Source organism: Pyxicephalus adspersus, chromosome 3 (genome assembly GCF_032062135.1).
Source record: "Pyxicephalus adspersus chromosome 3, UCB_Pads_2.0, whole genome shotgun sequence".
Classification (NCBI taxonomy): domain Eukaryota; kingdom Metazoa; phylum Chordata; class Amphibia; order Anura; family Pyxicephalidae; genus Pyxicephalus; species Pyxicephalus adspersus.
In genome coordinates, this window is record NC_092860.1 from 29280243 (window position 1) to 29298679 (window position 18437).

The window sequence follows — 18437 nt, forward strand, 5'->3', positions numbered from 1 at the left end:
AATCCCTAAACATTTTCAAATTAGGTCAGCTAAGAGCATATTTCATTTTTTTCTCTTGTTTTTAGGATCGTTGAATAAAACATAAGCTCATAATTATTATTTCACATGCTACAAGTGTTTCCATACAGTATGTTTACTATATACAGTATGTTTTTTTTATTACAGTATCTTACCAGTAAAACGTTTTGTCCATGGATTGCATTTCTCACATACTGCACTTTATCTAATGAGAAGCGGTGATTATTTCCGCAATTTAGAGGAAGGTGTTCGGTAGTTAACAAAGGTGAACTGGGCAGGGTTATTATGACTATTTTATTGCAGCACATGCAGAAAAGACAGGAAGTTACCAAAAGAGCAAAAAAAAAGAAGTTAATTTATTGGGGTTTATACATAAACCCCTTAGATTGTAAGCTCTTCGGGGCTGGATCTTCTCCTCCTCCTGTGTCACTGTCTGTATCTGTGTGTCATTTGCAATCCCTATTTATTGTACAGCACTGCGTAATATGTTGGTGCTATATAAACCCTTTTTATTTTTATTAATATTAATAATAATATTAATAATAATAATAATAATTATAATATTATTAACAATAATAATAATAATAATAATACCTCAATGTTGCATTGCATTTTTTTTACTTGTTCCATGCACCATGCGCTTTGCAGCGCTAGGTCTCAGGTTCGATTCCCAGCCAGGACACCATGCAGGGAGTTTGCAGGTTCTCCCTGTGTCTGCATGGGTTTCTTCTGGGTACTCCGGTTTCCTCCCACATCCCAAAAACATGGTTAATTGGCTTCCCTCTAAGAATTAATCTTCGAGTACATTAATGACATATGACTATGGTAGGGACATTAGATTGTGATTGACTTTGAGGCACAGTTAGTGACACCATTATGGACTTTGTACAGCGCTGCATAATATGATGGCGCTATATAAATACTGTGTATTAATTTTAATCTTGACACTAACGGATCACTTGAAAATTCTTAGACTACCGGTTAAAAATGTTAATGTTAAAAAATGGGTAAAAATGTCCCTTTATAAAAAAGGGTTATCCACCTTTTTATATAAAAAGTAAAACAAAAAGTGATGAGAGGTCTGCTTTAAGATGATAAAATTAAACTTCAATGCAGCAGCAATTTTTTTGGTCCACTGCAACAGTTGCTGGAATGCATGCTTATAGACAGGAAGTCCTTGCAAGGGAAAGCAGGAGATCAGCTGATGAAAAAGAAAAGCACATGGCAATTATTGTCAGTGCATATTGCTTTATTTCAGTCAGGGATTACACAAACTTTAGGGCTTGCTTTAGGTGTTCTTTAGATGTTTAAAGGTTCTTAAGTAACTTTTCAAATGTTTCTAATGGGCCTATAAAGTAAAATATGTATTGTCCCCACATATATGCGCTACAAATCTACGTCTTGTACATGTTTTACCATCTTCTGTTGAACTGAGCAACAAATAAGGAATCTGTTCCATCCAAGCCTGAAGGGGTTTTGGCTCTGGCTGCTGTTTACATTCACTGTTTTCACTGTTCAGTTAGTAGGTTAAGCACAGGACAGACGTCATCAGTGTGCAGAACTGGGACAGGTAATATGTAAAGCACGGCACAATTGCGGCCTTACCCATATCTAGTGAAGTTTGAAGAGCTTTCACGTGTTTGTTTACAAAAGAAAACCACATCCTGGAACCATACCTGGCAGGCAGGAGTGTGAGATTATATAGCTGGTATTGAGAAGCCGAGGATGTTCATTTACAGGCAATGTAGGAGATGCATTTCACATACCTGTTTACTCATTAATTGTTTATTTCTTCTAAAATTGTTCCTCCAATCAAAATAGAGTTTCAGGAATTAAAATAGAAAACTACTTACATTGTCAACAACAAATGGATAAGAACATGAAAAGCTTAAAGTATAACTAAAGCAAAGGCTATTTTTCTTTTGTTTTGGTTGCAGTGGTAAAACCCCACTGTCTTATTTTTTTTTTTTTTTTTTTGGTAAAAGACAAAAAAATGTCACTACCTTGCCCCAAAAAGTCCCTAATTCTGTTGGGGCAGAGTTATGATCCTGAGTTGATTCATTTGGTGTCACAGTGTGGGGACAGGACTAGGGGATGCTCTGCTCAGGGATCCCAGTCACTGCTTACTTCCTCGTCCAGGTCATATGTCAGTTGCCCCTTTGCCTCAGTGGACTAGAGTGTTCCCAGACTCACTCCACCTGCTGGCAAACATGTGAACAGCACCTGAACTGCCTCCAGCACTCCCTCTGGTGGTGGGTTAGGATGTCTACAGGTCACATGGCCTATCCATCACATGACCTTTCTTTTATAAGGAAGTGACTGGCAAAGGTTCTTTTTTTCCTTTTTTTTTTGCTCCCAGGTTTTTGCTGTTTCTGTTTGTACCTCATGTTCCTGACTTATTCGTGTACCGACCCCGGCTTGTTTCCTGGCTATTCCTGATTACCGCCTGCCCTTACCTTTGGCTTGTCTGACCGTTCTCTGGCTATCGCTCTGGCATCGCACCTTGTTCCTGCTAGTTAGCAGTCACCTTCCTTGGTGGGCATGGGGGCCCCTGGCAGCAGCTCACAGCACAACATTCTCATCTCTAGAGGTTCTAGAGAAGATGGGCTGTTGCTTAGACTCTGTGCCCCGTACACATCTCCACTTACTGGGCTGGTGACACAGAGGGTCCACCACCTTGTGGAGCCGTGACAGTTGGTTAGGTCTCAGGTTCAGCAATGTTATGTGCCCAAAAATCGAGGTCAGCTGACTACTGGAATATGCTAAATCACCAGATATTTACATCCATTGGTTTTTTTTTTCCTGTTCACATGAGCATATTCTAGAATGGCATTACCAGGATGCACTTAGCTCAGATTGCAAAACTCAATTATTACTCTTTGAGATGTGCTGCAATGATCAATACAGGATCTTGGTGAAAAAATAATGCAACTGTGGATGAAAATAAATGTTGTAACAATGGATAAGCCTATCAAAAGGATACCAATAACATATTATGTGTGTGACTTTATTATTGGTTAGGCAGTGTATAAAGAATCTGTTACATGTTGTCCGCACTACTTTTCTACTCTGTACAGAAATTATTTCACAACCTCTTATATATAAAAAGAAAAGTGAAAGAAAACCACAAAAACCAAATAAATTCAACATGGCACAATATCCAAAAAACCAGCCTACAATATGTCAGAAATTTACCAGTGAATGGCAAATTTAGAATAAATTGATAATTGAAACAACTAATATAAAATGTGGGATTTTTATAAACAACTAAGTGAAACTTAAATACTCATTTTGATAAATTTCATAACATGTGATTCACATTATTGTAATTCTTATCTATATAGGAACTGAATATAACAAATTGCAGTGGCTTGAGATTTGAAGGAGACGTGGTTTTATCCTACGCCAGTGCTTACTGTACCCATCTGACATCAGTAGATATAAGCTGGACAGGGGCCACTGATAAAGGAATCATTGCACTTGTAGAAGGTTGTGCTCAGTAAGTATTATATATGATACGCATACACTTTAGTTATCATATATACTTCAATATAAACCGATCCCAATATGAATCAAAATGCTTATTTTTAACCTGAAATGCTTTGACTCAGGATTAAACATTTGGAACCATAGTCACTAGAAATACCCAAAAAATTATGTGAATAAATACATCCATGATATGTTATTTTTAAAAGAGAAAAAAACTGAAATCATATTGGCTCAGTCTGAATCTGTCAGTCTTTTTATACCTTATTTCTTTGGTTATAATTGGTCACCTGCTCTTTTTGATCTTTTCTGCATTTTTGTTGCCCACCAGTAGTTAACGCTGTGTTCTTGTGTAAAGTGTGTAACAAACTCTCATGTCTCCAATGGCAAGCGGTTGTTACACATTTTATGAGAACACCTGTCTGGCCACTTACTGGTTGTGACTTGAGTATAAATGAAATAATTTTTCCAATTGTATTTTGGGGTCAAGAACATCCAACATAAAGACACCATATTCAGTATTAATGATCTAAAATCACCTATATCCTCCTGCTTTTTATATGTGAATGCAACCCTTGCAATATAGGAAATCAACACAATTAAAAACAATAGCCTAAAAAGATTGCAGATGGCCTGTGTGACTTGATAATATACAGAAAATTGCATATCCAATCCTTGAATTACTTTAGTTATGTTAGTTATGTTCAAGGGTACAGATGATATTTCAGTACACATAGTACACAATGACATAAGAGTCCAATGAAACAATAGAGAAACTAGCAGGAAGTACACTGAGAATTTTGATCCAGACAGCTGGGTGAATGTGACCAAAGCACATATTGACTGAATAATTACCTGTTCATCAAGTATGGGCTAATGCATACATACTGCAGGAAAAAGCTTTGAGATGTCATTTTGTCTTGCTTTTTTCTTTGTCACAGTTTGAAAAATCTTTCAATGAATGGCTGCAAAATTACAGATCATGCCATCGCTGTCCTTTTGAAAATGCATTGTAAAAGGTATGAGCTAAATGGATATATTATACTTATTGTAGCTATGATAAAACATGACAGCTGATATCTTATTGGTGAGTCTGATTTGAACATTTTATACTGACACCTCAAACAATATGTAATATCTGCTGTTGTGCTATAGACCTGCTGAAGTGTTGTGCTCAGAATGTATGTTGGATTTAGAGGCCTAGCTACATGTTTTTTGTTTGAGACCCCAATTACAACACTATATCCCTTCAAAATCCCTTTGCTCAACAAATGGATCCTTTTCCATTGGTATAATGCAATTTTAAGTTTTGGAAATATTTAGGATTACTTTTACAACTAGACTAGATATATGTACCAATGTTACAGTGCCTGTGTCACCTTCTACCTGTACTGTACACTTGAATTCTGCCACGCTTGGGAGACATGGCCACTAGGGGGCACTACAGATTGCACAGAAGTGGTGTGAGTGCCTAGAAGGGCCAAGGCGCAGAGTCCAAGTGGTAACCAGATCTTCTCTAGAGCCTCTAGTGGTGAGGATGTTGTGCTGCTGGTTTCTGCCAGGTTGTGGTTCTTGGGCACACCAGGGTGGGCAGGATGATACACAGTAGCAAATCACTAAGCAGAAGATTTGTCAGGAGGCCAGGGTCAAGGCAGGCAGCAAGCAAGAAAAGTCAGGTCACAAGCCAGGGGTCAAATACCAGGGATCCAGGAAATAGACACCAGTGACACAGAGACCACTCAGACACAGGGAACACAGGAGACAATAGAAGCAACAGGAGGCAGACAGAGAAGACCACTGGACCAGCACAAGGACAGAGCCAGGGGACTCGACACCAGTGGAGACACGTTGCACTGAGTACTGTGTCTGAGCTAGCTAAATAGCCAGGGATAATTAAGAGGCTATTTGTCTTGATTGGCCGGTTAGATGGGTGAAACTGATAAAGCTTGGGAGCGCAGGCACACCCAGAGTCAGAACTGACTTAGTGAGGAACAGGTAGGTGTGACAAATTTACATTGAACTGGCTTACTTTAGAATATTTCCTAATATTTTTTGAATCTGCTTGTCTGTGTATACCAAAGACTTTATTAAACTTTTCATATCAAGTTCACTTCAAAATGGTAGGTCTCACTTAGATTGTTGTATGGAGGCTTGATAGAATTTTTTTGGTTGTTCTTGTCCTCTAAAAGATATAGTATAAAATTAAATTGATATGTTTTTTCCATTTCTGATTGAAACCACTTGAATCAGTCTTAAAATTCCAGAGAAATTGCAATTCATTGCTCTGTAATGTAATGAGTCTGTAATTATTAAAATAAATTGAAAAAGTAGAACAATATTCAGCCAAATATTTGTCAGGCTGGCACTTGATATACATGAGATCAAATATGGTAAATTTGTGATATGTATTTTTTTTTGTTTTTGACAAATAAAATAGGTTAGGCATTGTCTTCTGCTAATTGTAACTTTTTCAGTCTCATTAAGTTAGAAGTATTTGGCTGCCATGCCCTCACCACTAAGAGTTTGTTTTCCGTGGCTATTGAGTGTTCCCACTTGGAAAACTTGAACATTGGCAGAATACCGAAAGTTACTGATGTTTGTCTAACAAAGATAGCATCCAACCTTCACAAGATGAAGACACTGAATTTGACAGGTCTCAATGTGGTAAGTTTGCTTGAATTTTGCAAAAGAATGGTTAACAGTTATATAATTTTACAAACAGTTTAGCTATAAGTATATGCATTTTTAGTATTAATATGAGGCATGATTATTTTACCAATCTTATTAATATTGCCATGCCCACTAAATGCAGTCATTAAAGGGTCCCTTACTATTCAGATTTAGTTTACAAAGTACTTTGCAGTCTGTTCTATTGTGACTTTTCTCAATGTTTGGTTTACAGTAAAGCAGATTAGGGTGTACCATCTGCAAAAACTGTATTAGTGCATAAAGTTGGTCAAGTACATTTTGGGCTTGTGTATGAGATGATCATGCCCTGATGAAAGGAGGTTAACTTTGTGGGTGACTGGTCTATGATTAACTGTACATTAACCGTGATTATGGTGGAAAGAATGTGGTGTTCCCCACCTGTCCCAAGACTCCCAATGCTGTCCGTACATTTTTATAACTTTATTTGTGAACTTTTTATGGGTAATGAGAAGTTTACACAGGGTACTGTCTATGGGAACAAATGTTTGGGTCTTGAAAGAAAAAAAACAGTAATAAGGAGCAGGATGGGGTAGGTGGGGGATTATATACCCAATAAAGCTTGTCACCTGTTTATGCAAGCCAGAATGACTTCATATAAAACAATTGGGGCCTAAAAATTGTCTAGTATTCCATAATTGGCTGCTTTTGACCACTGGTTCCAAGCAAAGAGTTGCAGCTTCCTATGAGCCTCAGAAGCAATTTGACAACACTCCTTCCTGGGATTGGTCCACATTTTGACTCTTCCAAAATATATTTATTTTTAAATAAAACATGCTGATGCGCTTTCTATATTATGTTGGTATGGTTTTGCTAAATAAATACCTTGATGCTAAAATTTGCACTAAATCAATACTACATAAACATTAACAAAAACTGTGAGGTTTACCTGAGCTCTAAATGTATTTTCAAAATATCTTTTGAAAAGCACATGAACAAGTCTTCATTTCACATGCATTTTTCTAGAATGGAATCCATCTTTACCAAGCATTATACGTGCCCACCCAGAGATAGGGGCCACTAACATTTCATTTGGTCCATTTGGTGGACAGTCTGACGCTGATTTATAGGTTACCCTCCATACTTCAGACAACAAAAACTATATGTGTAACTGAATGCATAATGTTATTTGTCATGATGTTATTTTGTGTAATGCAGGTAAGAGATCGTGCAGTTCATTATATTGTGAAACAATGCCCAAAGCTTGAGAATATGACTCTCAGTTCATGCCCACAAGTAACAGACGTTAGTCTAGTGGAAATCAGCACTTACCTCAGAACAATAAAGTAAGTAAAACTATATTGTTGGTTAAAGCTTACAATTTAAAAAAAGTGAAAAATGCAATTTTCTATCACCTTGCATCTCTTTGATCTACATATGGGCTTCCCCTAAAATGGGAAATGATAATGGGCTACATATTTATTTTTTTAAGTATACAAGTTGATAAACTGATGACATAATTTCGTTGGTTTATATGAATTTTTTTAAAATTTACAAATTGACACATATTGCAAGGTGCATCAGTAACACAGTGTTTGCTTGTTCAGGATGTCATAGCCCCTATGACTTATAACAACAGCTCGAGTCTTCTTTTACAAATTTAGTTAAAGAAGGGGTTGCTTGTCCTGTGTTATTTATCTTGTATCCCTATTTAGCATTACTTAGTTAACAGCATAATTTATTGCTAAGCAAACTGATTATTTACTGAGTTTAGTAAATAAGCTGTAGCAATGCTCACTGTAATCCACTAATGGTGTTAGAGGCAAAACCCTGTGTTTCCAATTTGTCTCGCACATAACTGAGTTATAAATATGAACACAGATTTATGATATTAACTGAACATTCACTTTTCAAATTTAACATTCACTTTGATGGATAAACAGTCTTTACCACCTTAAGAAATAAATCCCACTGAATACATTTGCTGTAATGTGCCTTTCTTTACAAATCTTGGTTACATTTTGAGAAACCAATACCTGCCCTACTGCTAAGTGATCTAATGAAACAAAATTGGATCTGTGCTTGTGAATACAGTAAGAGTATTGCAATATTGGTTTCCTTATAAATGATTATGCTCTGCATTGTTTATTCTGCCTCCAGGTATCTTGACGTAAGTGGATGTAAAAAGATATCAGATATAGGAATTCAATCACTAGCAAGAAGCTGCCAACAGATTCAATATCTGGATCTTAGTTCAACAGGAACAGGAAAAAGGGGGTACGTTCCAAAGCATTTTATTTTCAGAAAAACAATACTTTCTATCATAAGGAAGCACACAAAAAAGGAAATGCATGCATCTTTTGTTCACATTCAGATTGGTTTGTGATTTAAAGCACCACAGTTCTGCTGACTGGGTATGTAAAGGGCACCACTGGACACCAACCCTTGGCACACACATTACCATGTAGTGAATTCCTCCCTAGTGTGAACAAACTTTTACAATTTTTTTTCCTTATAGAACTTTAAAGTTTCCTACATTTGCAACAATTACTGTAAGCATGTGATGTGTTTTTCCTATACAGTATGTGAATATAAAAATGGTAAAATCCCTGGGTTAGACTCCACAACAGCAGGGAATAAATCACACATTTTATTAAAGCAGACCTATTACTGAGAGATTGGGCCTGGTTTAAAAAAGCTCTCCAAGGCACATTTTCATCAGTGAAGCTGGGAAAACCTGGAAATAATCTGGTCCAGGATTCAAAATTTTTGCTAACAAATAGCAAATTACTTTTAAGCAATCCATTCCAGGTCTGCTGGATCACCCAGCTTCACTGATAAAAGTGTATCCCCTCCAGCCTTAGAGAGCTTTAATAAATCAGGCCCACTATGTAAAAATACTGCCATTGATGTGTTGTAAAGAATGCCCTACTACCAGGATGTAGAGTTGTTCTTTTGATGTCAGTAGTAGTGTCATTAACACACCAGCATACAGATAACTGTGTGACAAGGTGTCCCCCAATTAGCTAAACACCTGACCTGTATATTCATTCTTGGTCAGTGATTCAGATCAGATGGATCGAACAAACTAGGCAAGATGGATATGATAAAACTAGGTCAGTAATGGCAACTTACATATTCTCTTTAATACTTCCATGAGGGGGCAATGGAAGTAGGTTAATACACTGCAGTGGTCACATCAGTCTAGATCATCTCTGAAGAAAGTTCCTGAGTTTCCTCATAGCCATTCTGGGTTTAAATATAAAGTTTTTCTCTGTCCCAACATTCGACTTTAAACTCTCTGCCTTGCCAATGATATATAACAGACTATGGGATTTCTTTATAAAGACACATGGAGAAAAAACTCTACCATACAAATTATGCTTGGGAGAAAAGACATTTTATTAGCACCTTTACTTTCCAGTCCTAAAAAAATATGGAATGTTCCTTAAAGCTCCAGATAATTATAAAAGATCCAAATGAATGAAACCCTGTATTATTTATTACATTAATATAGCTGAATTTCAGCCTAACCTTTGCACAGGCTCCTCTCCTGCACTGGAATTACATACTTTTACTGCACAATGTAAGCTTGTGTGAGTGTGCATTAGAACTTGTAGAAAGTCAGACTGTGCCTAGGTCATTTTCTGGCTGGAGGACATCCAGCGACATATTGTCCTTATTATCCCTGGACCACTACTTTCTATCATTGGATTTCATTCAAGCATTATTACAGCTTTTAGCACCCTTCAGGATACGTCCACTATGATCTGCCTGCATTACATGGAGGAGCACAAAGGCATGATGATTATGGATTTACAAAAAGTTATGCAATGAAAACAAAGTTTTATTTTAAAGTAATGTCATTAGTATATTGGTAAGGTGGGAAGGAGAAAGCAGGAAAGGAAAATGCAGATTCAACTTTAACTTGCAATGCATTTTTTAAAATGAATCACTATAGGTACCTGAACTCAATGTTTTTTAAGCCTTTTGGAGTCTCTATACAGCAGGAGCTCAAACCTGGGAAGCAAAAAGCAGAACAAGAAGCTAATCTGTTGTTCTGCAGAGCAAGGAGAATACTGATAGGAGGAGAAACCCAATGATAATCTCATCAGTAATCCTCTTCTCCATTTATTGTCCAGTCTCAAGTTGTAAAAGGCGAGCAGACCCGTAAAAGTTCCTAATCTTCAGCACATTAAAATTGAGTCTTCTGCCCTGCCAGACAGGACTGTGCTGTCATAGAGTTCTATAAGTCTCAGAACTGGATGAACAGGAATACATATATAACTCCTATCTATGTATTTAATCTGTGTATTTATCTGTTTGCCTGGAGCCCAGCTTTACACATAAAAAATGAATATTCCTAGTAATTAAAATAGGTTTTACCATCTATGAGATTTCATAAAAAATGGATAAAATTCAGTGATGAACTGCTGACTGTTACTGAAGAGTCTATGAGTCACAGGATCCTATGATAATAGCGTGCAGCCAGGTATAATGAGGACCCTTACTATTCATCATTTATTGAATAATGGTCTACTAATTAAAATACTAAAATAAGAAAATCCTAGGAGCTTTTCAAAACATTTTCAATCTCCATTCCTATTTTAGCCATCATTACATTTTCTGTGCTTTGAAAGGAGAGCTGCTATGGCAACAAGTACCATTTGATTTTCATTTTTATATGCAGAATACAAAATTCCTCAATGAGCCCCTCACTGGCTATGAGGACTTCATTGTGGAGAATTTTTTATTGGTATCTAAGTGACCTACCCCTTCTTTGCTGGCTGAAAACGAATTGCATAGGTCGCCATTTCTTAATTGCTGTATTTAGAAAATGTATGAATGTTAGGACCTCCTATATATTATCATACTACAAGAGCACACTGTATAACACATTTCAGCGGTGTGATACTTCCATATAGATTTGTGCGCTAGGTCCAAGGTTCAAGTCTCGGCCTGGACACTATCTGCATGGAGTATGCAGGTTCACCCCGTGTTTGCATGGGTTTCCTCCCACAACATGCAGTTAGGTTTATTGGCTTCCCCAAACATATGACTGAGGTAGGGACATTAGATTGTGAGGCCCTTTGAGGGACAGCTAGTGCCATGACTATAGACATTGTACAGCGCTGTGTAATATGATGACGCTATATAAATACTGTGTAATATTATTCATAAAAATAATGCCTATATTGCAAATGCAAATGACATATAATCATATTTTTGCAGAAGTGTTGAATGCTGTGGATTTTCATGCTGGATTTTCATGCTGTGGATACTGTGATTCTCTGGCTGTATACCACACTACTTCTATAAATTCAATCTGTCTGATGATGTATTGAACAATTCCCTGCAATGCTTAGGAACAAAACATTATCTAGAAGTCTGGCTCCATGTAGCCACAATGCACCTAATAGACCTCTCATTGGTAAAGTGTAGGGGACTAAGGGCCCATTTATAAAGCCACATACCCACAATGCTTCTATTACAGCTACAGGTAGTAATGTACATTATATAGGTTGTTTTGCTGCAATGCCTTCATTGTCAATACACCCCAGGGCATCTTGACATCATTGCAGCATATTTGGACTCAGGGTCACATACTATTGTTGTGCTGGCATAAATTGCTGCAAAGTTGGTTTTGTGTATGTTGCACATTCACTTGCAAATGTATAACTGCCCTAATGCAATGTAACATTCTGATATGAATGCTCGCTAAAGGACTACCCACACATGTAAGCAGGTTTTTCTATAGGCAATGGATACATTTTTTGGCATATCAATTCAGGTTCCTTTGACCATTCATTTTCAGTGGCTCTTAACATGAATCTTGGACCAACAAGGGTCCATATACTAAAACAATGGAAAGATGCACCTGCCTTACTTTTTCCCAGGCACTTGTGTATTTGAGGATTGGCTGTGTTTCGTTGTCCATGTATACATGGTGAGTGCTAATAAAATCAAATGTGTACAGGACAGTGCTGTTTTACTGTTTCTTAGTAAGAACAAATAAGAAAATAAACACACACTACAGTATACTTGTACAGGTGTGATTTCCAAAAGTAAAGCTAATTTTCCATAGATAAACTACTTAGTAATGGAAAAATGAATATAAAAAAAAATGTCACTCTTATTTCTGCAGTGTCTCAGTCTGCATTAAAAAGCCAAGATCTCACCTTCCATGGCAAATTAAATGGCACAGTAAGCTAACAAGTAATAGTAACAAATCCATTAGATTTACAACTTGTGAGGCACAAAATCAGCAAGGTGAATAAAAGCCATCTAAACTGAAATTTGAACAAGGCTAATTCTAATAGGAATCAGTTTGAAAACTGAAAATAAACAGTGTATAAAAGCAAACTTGGTAGACACAGTACTTGTTTCATGGGCCAAATGTTCTTCCACATTGGATTACATCATTTTTTTTTATTAATCTTACACATCCATATTATACTAGCAGTTTGGTTTTTATGCTTTTTTTCCCACACATACCAAGGACAAACTTTGGGGTAGCCAGGCATCTTATTGCATGTTTTTGGAGCGGTGGGAGAGACAAGAGTGCTTAGAGGAAACCCATGTGAACATGTGAGTACTCCATGCAGATAGTATCCCGGCCAAGATCTGAACCTGGAAGCTGCAAGGCAGGTGAAGACAAATGCTAGCCATATGAGCCACCATGCGTCACTATATTGTCATGTAAATATTTAAGAAGTTGGAAATTATCTGCTCCCAAACTGCCCAGTCTTACCCAATCCTAACTGTAAACCTGTAAATCCTATTGTAATTAAAAAAGAAGGGGAGGGAATTGGTGTGCTGTAATAGTGGAAGCCGTATCCAGACTGAACAATGCTGCTGGATGCTGGGAACAGGCTGATGTCATCATCCATTCACATGAAAGTGAACAGCTCTTCAAATTCTAAATAATATTTTATACAACTTTTTAAAGAAAGGATATTGGTTTTGAGTGGGGTTCTTTATACTGAATCTGTGTTAGTTATCTGCATAAGTGTATACAAACTGTGAACTGCATTCTCCTTTGCAGGGTATGTTTGCTAGCTAGCTATTGCTATAATTCCCTGGAATGCTTGAAGCTCAATTTCTGCAAGGAAGTTACATCTGATGCCATTGAAAAACTGTGCAAAAATTGCAAAAGGTATGGTAACTAAATCTCTCAAAGTTCCCATTCTCTATGGGGCTGCTTCTTTTTGATACAGTTTATGTGATGCTGTTGAAATGGCACATTTCACATTACACATTGCCTGTTTTTCAGGTTGAAGGTGCTTCATCTCTATGGCTGTCACATCTCTTTTGACCTTGAACGTATTAAACAATTTAGAAAATCCTTCCAAATTTTTCATGATCTTTCTATACCAGCTGGAAATATTTTAGGAGAATGAAGATCATTGTTCCATGTCTTTTACTATTGTATTAGCCACATTTCCACTTCAAGGTTTTATATAAAAAGACATTTTGCATCTGATTTACATATATTTTGTATGTTGTATCAAACAATTGTAGACATTTTTCATTCTGTGTTATTGGGGTTTCTCCAAAAATGCTGATATGTGGATATGTGCCCTGTATTTAGTATATAATTGTAGTATTTATTTTACCCTGAATAAAATGATTTTTGACAAGCATAACAAGCATAATATGTATTTTTATTCTTTGTTTCCCAGAATATATGTTTCTTTTATATAGTTTATGATCCTTTGCTTCGATTTTACCATTGCTTTGGTTTCTCTGGAATATTTAAGACTAAATATAAACATAATTTATTTTTCAGACAACATTCTGATTTTCTAAACTACAGCCAGGTATATGTAGGCAGACCTCCAATCAATTATAAAGAGACATCAGTTCACATGCATCATGATTTTTTAACCTGTTCTACTTTGCTTTGGTAGATCTTTTTATTGGCACTTATACAGTAAAGATTACTCCTCTTGTTAAAAAACACAATGATCCTCAATCACTTGTATACACTTTTCAGCATTCTGGAAGATCTTTACAAGTGATATTACAATGCAATCATTTATTCTGATTGTGACATTGCTAATGAGTGAGCTGGTATAGCTAAATATTGCAAACGCTGGTTTCCTGGCTGTTCTGCTGATTCACTGGTTTAAGAACTTTGAAACACACAGACCTGGAACAAGTATGTGAATTAGGAGTTCAAACTGCTTGCTTCCCTGATCTGCATACTGGTACTTGTTACTGGTCAGTAACGGCAATCGAAAGACTATTCCAGATCAATGTTCAATCTATAGTTTGAACACATATGTGTGCTCTAAAACAGATTTTCATAAGAAATAAATATTTTTGTACTTGATACAAGATCATATTCAAGTATTTTAACTGCTTGTATTAAAAAATAAATATGAATTATTACAAAGGTACATTAATTTGTAACTTTTATATCTGTTCAGCTTAAGGGAAACCCACCGTGACAGGTCTATATAGGTATGCTGCCATTGTTGATCTTTTTCAAATGCTTTTTGCCAGGCTGGCTGTAATTGCATTACTTTCTGAGTCAAATTACTGAACAAACATGCAGCAAGTGAAGTTAGATGAAACACCTACATACCTGGATCAGTGAATTTGTTAGAGGCCACCTATTAGTACAAAGTCACTTGGATGCACAATGTTTCTGCTATATACTTAATATACCTCCAGTTTCTTGAAGTGGCTTAACTTCTGTTCAAAGTATTCCCTGATCCAATAGGTCAACTATCAGACCACACGGTGTAGCAAGTGACCCTGTGCTGACAGGTGCCCTTTGAGCCACTGGAACTGCATGATAAAGGCAGGCAGAATTTTCAGAAGTGGCTGTCATTTCTACCCTCTGTGCATATTCTTTCCTTTACTAGCCTGTTAGTGCCTTGTAATCAGCCAGTGTTTTGTCTTAGAGTCATAGAACTATTAGACTTGTAGAGAGGAGTGTGAGCAGTCAGTGTAGACCCAGCCCATCCACTCTCTCCCTCCTCTCCTTGATGTAACACAGCACAGTGCACTAGTGTGCAGCATTGCTGGGAGCTAATGGCCCAACAATGACCAGCTCACCAAGTCTCCTGTTCCTGCACACCTGAACACTGGGAAGGAGAAGGCAGACTCCAGCCCTGCACACTCACCAGATGGATTACAGATGAGATTCCCTCCCCTTGTTACCTTTATGTCAATCTGGCCACATACACACACTGTCCTGTTCCTGGAGCACAGCTGTGTACCTAGCCTGCCCATAGGAATTTATGTTGATCAATCACTGACCTAATATTGAACAGCCCAGAATTTACCTTGTTCCCAGCTGTCAGCTAGGAACTATTATATTGCATTCCTCTTCCTCTATTGTGAGAGCTGGAGATTGACCTGTATGGAAGAAGAAGGAGAGTTATCCAGGCTCCAAGCCCTCTTTCTCTCCTTTGATGCCAAGAGATCTGGACGCCTGGGAAGGGGGGACTTCTCTGACCTGTGTGCGGAGCTGAGGGTGAGTCCCGCAGAGGTGGAGAACATCTTTAGGCGCCTAGACACAGACAGAGATGGAGCTATAACCTTTGAGGATTTTGTTATGGGTTTCAGAGGAGCTAAGATGGTAGAAGGAAATGGGGACCCTGCTTCAGAGCAATCCCAAAAGTTTCCCCGAATTCCTTCAAGTGAGGAGCACCATGAGGAGGAGAACTTCAGTCCAGCATGGAAGGATTTTCAATTGCGCTTGGGTGAGGAGTCCAACTACATTCCCAGGTCAGTAACAGCTGTTTTCCCATTTATACATGCAGGCTGTCACAGAGAGGTACCAGTAATCTAAGCAGGTTGGGGCATAGGAAGCCACAGGAATTTACTTGTTGGGTAAAGGCTTTGTAAGTTGTCTCACAAGTTTATGGCCAGTCTCAAAGTCAGCCCCTCTGGCCTCTGTGTTGGAAGAATATACATCTGTTTTATTCTGTAACAGTAATCATAACAGGCTGGGGATGTGGGAAACCCTAGGATTTCACTGTAGGGGTTTTTGGCTGCTATATGTCTCAAAAGTTCATGGTAAATCCCAGGATTAGCTCCTCCTGTCTCTTTGTTGGAAAGTTATACGTTGTATGCATCCTCTTCTTTTCTGCAAAAGTAACAATATCTGGTTGGAGTATAAGAAGCCCTAGATTTTCACCTTTGGGGTCACAGCTTTGTTATATTTCCAGGACCCAGGATCAGCCCATCCTAAATGTTGAAGTATATACACTGCACGCCTTTTGATATGTTTTAAGAGTTTATAGCCAGTCTCAGAGTCCACCCCTCATCTGTGTTGGAATCATATACATTGTACACATCTTTTTATTCTATAATATTAGGTTGGGGTGTAGGAAGCCTACCTTAGGGGTCAGAGCTTTCTGATATGTCTCAAGAGTTTATGGCCAGGGTCAGCCCCTCCACTGTGTTGTATTCTTATACATCGTACACATCTATTTTATTCTATATTAGCAGGTTGGGGTATAGGAAGACCGAGGATTTCACCTTTAGGGTGTCATGAGGATATGGCCAGTCTCAGGATTGACCTATTCGTCTGTGTTGGAAGAATCTACATTATATACTATCTGTAATAGTAATTATAACTATAATATTTATATAAGTGAGAGTGTAGAAAGCCCCAGGATTGCACTATAGCAGTTTTGGTCCTAATATTTGTTTCAAGAGTTTATAGCCAGTCCCAGGATTTTAGCCCCTTATGCCTATGTGTTGGAAGGATGTACATTATATGAATCCTTTCTTTTCTATGAGAGTAATCATTTAAGGTTGGGGATTGGGAAGCCCCAGGATTTTACATTTGGGGCCGTATATTTTTTCTATTTTTATTTCAATTTTATGGCCAGTTCCAGCATCGGACCCTCTTTTGTGTTGAAACAATATACAGTGTAAAGATCTGTTTTATTCTGTAATAGAAATCCCAGCAGGATGACTATAGGAGGCCCCAGGATTCCACCTTTGGGGTCATGGCTTTGTGATATTTCTAAAGACTTTATAACCAATCCCAGGATCAGCCTCCACTCTGTGATGGAAATATATACATTGTATACATCTATTTTATTCTATAATAGTAGTTTGGGACATTGGAAGACCCATAAATGATGTCAGGACTTTTGTAATATGTCTTAAGAGTTTATAGTCAGTTTCCGGATTGGCCCTTATTCTATGTTGGAACTCTATACATGCACACTTGTTTTGTTCTATATTATTTGATTGGGGTTTTGGAAGCTCCAGAATTCCACCTTTGGGGTCAGGGTTTTGTAATAAGTCTCAGAAGTTTATGACCAGTACCTTTCCCTGTGCTAGAAACATTTACAATGTACACATCTGTATTGTTCTATATTAGTAATCATGGCATGATGGCTGTAGGAAGCGCCAGAGTTCCACCTTTGGGATACGAACTTTGTGATATGTCTCAAGAGTTTATGGCCAGTCTCAGGGTCAGCCCCTCTTCTATGTTGAAAGCATATACATCATACACCTGTTTTTTATTCTTTATTAGTAGGTTGGTATGTAGGAAACCCCAGGATTCCACCCTAGGGGTCAGAGCTTTGTTATATGTCTTATAGGGTTTATGGATAGTCTCAGTCATTGTTCAGTCAATTGTTTGACCCAATATTGAACTAGAGTGCCCTATTTTTTCTTTGTTTTTTTTGTTAGATTTGATTTTTTAAATCTAACATCTAGTCTCATCTTCTAGTGTATGGCTGGCTTTAGATGCATTTCTGTGAAAGTACTGGGTTTTGGTTATGCTACCATTGTTGGTGTGACTTGAACATCAAGTGTCACACTATGTAAGTTTAAAAATATAAAAGATCTTAGAGAAGTAGCAGGCAGTTAATTTTGGGTTAAACTATCTGCTGTATTGTTTCCCTCCATTGTAGATAATAAATAAATGTAAATCTTTAAACTGCCATATTCCATACACTCCCTGGAAGTTTTAATGCTGACTTCACACTATGCAATCTAAATCCAAACACTTTGTAAAAATTAAATGAGCATTAAGTGACCACAGATTTGTTTGGGCACTGTAAAAATGACCACGTTAGCAAATAACCCTCTCCCCTCTTATATTTACCATAATATACATGTAGTGATTTACTTTTGGTAAGGAGTCCATGGTGGGGGTAATGATTAATTTTTCACTTAACCAGTTTTGCAGAGTTGAAACTCGAACTAAAAAAACATGGAGGCTGCCATCGCTGACCTTTTCCTAAACATGATACTTATTTGTTTGTCAAGTTAATCCAAAGGCTTTAATACTGAGCCACTGACCTGGA

General features: G+C 37.5%; 2 protein-coding genes across 2 annotated transcripts in view; both read left to right on the forward strand.

The window, feature by feature from the left end:
* The window catches only part of LOC140325964 (uncharacterized), a 39838-nt gene extending 25405 nt beyond the window's left edge, over positions 1 to 14433 (forward strand). Inside the window, exons 9-15 of the mRNA XM_072404100.1 lie at positions 3363 to 3517; positions 4446 to 4523; positions 5979 to 6168; positions 7369 to 7496; positions 8311 to 8427; positions 13196 to 13306; positions 13424 to 14433. Of these exons, the coding sequence (XP_072260201.1) occupies positions 3363 to 3517; positions 4446 to 4523; positions 5979 to 6168; positions 7369 to 7496; positions 8311 to 8427; positions 13196 to 13306; positions 13424 to 13550 (906 nt within the window). The 3' untranslated portion in view covers positions 13551 to 14433. The remainder of the gene's footprint in view (positions 1 to 3362; positions 3518 to 4445; positions 4524 to 5978; positions 6169 to 7368; positions 7497 to 8310; positions 8428 to 13195; positions 13307 to 13423) is intronic.
* A 698-nt stretch (positions 14434 to 15131) lies between these two features.
* RASEF (RAS and EF-hand domain containing) overlaps positions 15132 to 18437 on the forward strand; it is a 44511-nt gene continuing 41205 nt past the window's right edge. Inside the window, exon 1 of the mRNA XM_072404101.1 lies at positions 15132 to 15891. Coding sequence (XP_072260202.1) covers positions 15524 to 15891 — 368 coding nt within the window. The 5' untranslated portion in view covers positions 15132 to 15523. The remainder of the gene's footprint in view (positions 15892 to 18437) is intronic.